The 5,315-nt window shown below is 34.4% G+C and overlaps 1 protein-coding gene across 1 annotated transcript; it reads right to left on the reverse strand.

The window, feature by feature from the left end:
* On the reverse strand, positions 1–4,517 carry LOC109800150 (protein DETOXIFICATION 27). Its single transcript, XM_020360877.3, has 8 exons — positions 4,087–4,517; positions 3,438–3,982; positions 3,269–3,355; positions 2,899–2,955; positions 1,173–1,411; positions 856–974; positions 633–722; positions 1–537 (listed from the first exon to the last, which is right to left on the reverse strand). Exons 1-8 carry the CDS (start codon positions 4,369–4,371, stop codon positions 478–480), a joined length of 1,482 nt encoding a protein of 493 aa, XP_020216466.1. The 5' UTR covers positions 4,372–4,517; the 3' UTR covers positions 1–477.
* Between the last annotated feature and the right edge of the window lie 798 nt (positions 4,518–5,315).

The raw sequence follows: 5,315 nt of genomic DNA on the forward strand, positions 1-5,315 counted from the left end.
TGAACAAAACAAACTACAACAATAATATTAATACTCGACTGCAATCCAGTGAAGCATTTTTTTTCTCTTTACTCGGTATGATTACAATAAATTAAAAATAAATAAATAAAATCAGACAATACTGCATTCAACAACCTACAGAGTGCTCAACAGAAGTTAACTAATCATCTCAGAATGCTTCAAGCTGTCAAATTAACTATAGACTCCAAGCATATAAACTCAAATAAAAAACTTTGCTAACCAACACATAACCAATTAGGAAACCACCAATTAGAAAAGTACTTTTTTCCACACAATCAAGCATTTTCTTTCATGCGTGGCTTTAAAAACATGATTAGATTTCTTGGTGTAGAATCAAGAGAATTCATAAAATGCTGGTGGAGAGTTCTAAAAATGACATATATCTTTATTTCAGTCAATACCGACGAAAGCCTGAAACAAATATGCGGATTCCTTAGGCTACAAAGAGAGTAGCCCTTAGTTTAGTTCTTGTTTTGGTTCTGCCCACTTCGATAAATGCAATTTTGCTTTTTCAGCCTTCAATTGTTAACCAACAAAATAGATCGATAAGATTAGATTATTCAGAGTCAGAACCATTACCAAAAGTGGGAAAAAAAAAACTGGCAAGTTACCTCTCTGTCCCAGTCGCAACGAATAGTAATGAGGCTCAATACTAATGTCTGAGTTGCTGTCCCACCAAAAATCATCCCCGCCCAGATTCCCTAATTTTTGTTCATTTTCATTAGCAATTAGTGTTACAATCATGTCTTAATGCATTTGAATTTCACATTCTAGGCAAATAACTGCGCACATTTTTAGAAACAAGACTTTCAAAAGAGGGTAACAAAAACATACCATAACTCCTTGATTGAAGACCCAACCCATCAAAAATCCAAGAGGCACCCCGATAATATAGTAGCAACCCAAATTTATGTATGCAACATAAGATTGCCACCCTGATCCCACGGCCACCCCTGTTCAAATCATCCAATATTTGAAGAGAAATATTATCATAATTCATAAACTATCTTAACATACCCTTTTCAACATATTTTATGAATCTTATTTTAGTCAATGAGTCTCATTATTTTATACAAGAAAGAATGAAAATGTTGGTCCTCATATTTAAATAAGAAATAAAAAATGAAAGCTACTAAAGGGTAAGGTGATACCTGAGAGAACTGGCTGAACACTGTTGAGGAGAATTGTGAAGGCTAATAGAAGAGAAAGGTTGTTTACTTCATCAAGGACGGCTTTGCTATTAGAGAATATGTAGCCGAATTTGTCGTGCAATATCATAATCAACATCCAGAAGAAGAGTCCTATAATAACCGATGTCACCACAGATACAGTAGTAGCAAACTTGGCTCCTTTTCCGTTCCCAGCTCCAAGCTCGTTTGCAACCCTCACTCTGCAAATTGCGTGTTAACTTTGGGTTTGTACTTTAATTTTTTAACCCCTTCAAACATCATAAATTAAAAAAAAAAAAAAAAAAAAAGCTTTTAAGTTAATTTTATTTTTATATTATATTATTCATTATATTTCTCTCCTTTTTCACATTTCTCTTTCTTTTAAGAGATACTATTAAGTAATATCAGTCATATGATTTTTAATCAATCTTTATATAACGTGTAATTAAGTATTTCTATTTTTATGAATTAAAAAATCTAAATATATATTATATAAAAATTGATTAAACCATAAATACTTAATAATTTTAGACTATTTGATAATTTCTTCTTTGGAAAGACATCCTTACTGCTCCATCCATGTATCAGTTTACAAGGTTGAAAACAAGCGCGCACTGTTGTTAAATAGTTAATTATTGGTTTTTATTTTTAAACAAAGTTAAATTTAAGATCATTACAAATTATCCAAAATCCTCATCATGGTACTGATGCCAGTATGTTTAGTTAATTATTGGTTGTTCAATTACGAAAAGGAGGAAAGCATGCAATGTTCTTGAATTGTTCTTTTTTTACTTGGGTCTAGGTCAACTACCTGGCCCCACTCTCTAGTACGTTGGAGAAAATGAGTGAGAATTAAATTATTGGCAAAAATTGCATTTGCGAAAGCAAGGGTGTGGCTAACAATTGTAGGACACTTCCCAAGTGATGACTGTAGAATCATCGAGCATATATGTGTAACTGGAGCAACTGCACCAACATTGGAGATTAGTGTTGCATAATGGTACGCAATGTGATACAGGTTCCTTGCAAAATTTTAAATATCTGACATAGTCCAGGCGGAGATAGCGACATCTCTGTATACCGTGTTTTGACTGAGACTTTTCCAATTACTACAATGAAGACACTTCCATGTCCATAGATCACCACCATCCGTTAGATCCTCTTTCAAGCTCCACGACAAACAGAAACAGTAACTTCACCCATGAATAATGATGCACTGATCTTTTGGCTTGACTATGTACGAATGTTTTCTATCCCTACCACACATATTGAAAGATGATTGTGGAGAAAAACGACCATGTCGTGTCTAATTGCACCACTTCACAATGTACAAAAGTTTCAATCACCACCGCAATTTAATTAATAAAAAGGTTATATATTTTGATAGAAAATCAATGTTGTGTCGTGTTACTCGATCCTATGAATTATGTGCCAGCACGCGGTTTGATCTAATCATGTTTAGAGTCCAGTCATATGTTCGATGGGGTTTCTCTAGAGTTCATGAATTAATCTCGTTCTCCTCTCACCGTACATTTTATCAATAATATTTATATTAAATTAATCTCTAGAGTTCATATGTGGCGTGGCCTCCGTTTTTGACTTGCCCAAAAAACTATAGAGAGAGTAAAATAAAATAAAATAAAAGAGATACAGAAAAGGAGGAAAAAAATGAAAAAATAATATACCAAGTTAAAAATAGACATATTACCCTGTTGCAGCAAAGAATGCAAAAGGAATCATCAGTTCCCAACTATTGATAGTCATACTGCCAAACAAAACACAACATCAATCGGTCACCCCAAAAAAGTATTTAAAATAGGCAAACTATATATGCAAAAAAAAAAAAAAATATATATATATATATATATAGCTAGGTAATTAAATTAAATTTGTATACAAGGAAGCAAAAACTAAAAGGTGCAGCCAGTGAATAGATAATTAAATTTATCTACGGTTAAGCTCCATTATTCTCCGGTTAAACAAATGACATATTATGCAGTATTTTCGAAAACCTAAATAGAATAAACGAACGTGAGGCTTACGTAAAGTGGAGATCCAGTCATAAAATAAAAATTTACCATACGGACAAAGCATCCACAGCAATCTCTGCGTTGTTAAGATTCCCCGTCATCAATATCAGAATTTTGTAATACCAGTTCTCCAAACTGTAAAAGAAAGCAAGCAGCGAAACATGAGAATGAGATATTAACAGTTTCAAGTTTCAAGAATGTAACGTAAAGAGAGTACCAGAGCATGACGCCAGCAGCAGCAGAGAGCTTAACAAACTCCCAAAGACCAGAGAAAGCTTCAAGGGAGAAGCCAGTCCAAGTGTGAGGACAACCACTACCCCACACAACGTAGCCCAGAAGGCCCAACGTGAGGACCCACCAAGAGAAGTTAATAGTAGCAGCGGCACCAACCACTCCAAACTGAAGCTTAAACACGAACAACCAACAAACAAAGACATGCACCAAGAGCGCCACCAGAGAGACCCACGCAATAGGTGCAGTCTTCATCTGGCACTGCAGGAACCTCTGCAGAGGGAACTGAAACGCGAAGGCGAAGTGCACCGGAAGCATCCAAATCGTCACCGCACCGGATAGCTCTGCCAGCTCATCAGTCTGGCCCAACAGCTTCAACACCGGCGAAGCAAACAGATACAAAGGCAGAAGCAAGATACAGCAAATGAAAAGAACGATCCACGAACGCTGCATGTACACGCCTAGCATGTAGTACTTCTTCGCTCCATACGCTTGCCCACATAGCGTTTCTAACGCACTTGCCATACCCAACTAAACCAAAACACACAAAACAAATCATAACTTAAACATGTTTACAAAGCTCAAAATAAATAAATAATTTTTCTTAATATATAGATAAGTTTTATTATATATACCAAGAGGCCAAAGTCGAAGCCGACGACGACGTTATTGGCAATGGAGATGGCGGCGAGTTCGAGGTCACCAAGGTGACCGGCGAAGGCTTGGGTGATGACCAACATGGAATAGGATGCAATACGGCTGAAAATGGAGGGGCCAACTATGTGCCAAAGCTTCTTTGACTCGATCCATACCCTTTGTCTCAAAGTTTGGTCATGTTGATCTATTTCATCTGTTAAAAGGTGAGATTCCAGTAATGGAAGCTTTGCTTCTCCTAACGGTGAAACCTCCTTGCTTGGCATGTCTCAGTGGCTGGCTATGTGTGGTGCTGCTAAGGCTAGAGATTCTGAAAGTGAAGTAAGAGAGGCAAGTGACCTTATAACAGAGTTGCCTTCGTCGACTCATTTCTGTGAACTACGGAGTGCTTAAATTTTATCATAAAATATACATCATGTGATGTGACGGCTAACATACTCTCTTATCTTCGTGCAACTTAATTGATTATTGTTATTGTTATTTTATTTTATAAAGAAATGTAAGTAGGCATCTACAACTATAGTGTTATTTTTCCGCTCAGAAATTGACTCACATGCAATCTTAGATGAACTATAAGTGTCAGATTCATTTGTCCAGCAACCTAATGATTTAGTTATGATTATTGTGGTACTTAAAAGACAAAAAAATAAAGGTGATTTGTTAATGGTCACATCAAATTAAAGACATGTTACATGCAATGAATCAAGTGAGTATTGATCAAATAAAATTGAAGTGATCGAGTAAGATTTCTAAGGCTTAATATATTTTTTTTAAGCCTTTAAATTTTAAATTTTTTTTTTAATTTAAAATTATTATTTTTAAAAAATTATTTTAATCTTTTAGATCATCAATAAATTGAGATAATTATATAATATTAGTTAAATTTAATATAATATAATATTTTTATTAATTGAAATATCAATAATAAATTTTATGTCACAATATTTGATAGATTATTTTACAAATTTTGAATACAAGAATTAAAGATTTTTTTTAAAATTATAAAAAAAAATTAGTTTTAAATTGAAAGGATTAAAAAAAATTGGGAGCACAGGATATGTATGAAGTGAGAGTTAAATATTAGCACATCATTCCAGTAACCAATTGATTATGTTGCAGTGTATACATTATGATGCTTAATGAGGAATATTCAAGTGTGGGTTACCACAGGAAGGAAATAGGGATAAAAAGACAGATGGTCATTTTCGAG

Source organism: Cajanus cajan, chromosome 11, assembly GCF_000230855.2.
Source record: "Cajanus cajan strain Asha chromosome 11, NIPB_CcT2T_4, whole genome shotgun sequence".
Classification (NCBI taxonomy): domain Eukaryota; kingdom Viridiplantae; phylum Streptophyta; class Magnoliopsida; order Fabales; family Fabaceae; genus Cajanus; species Cajanus cajan.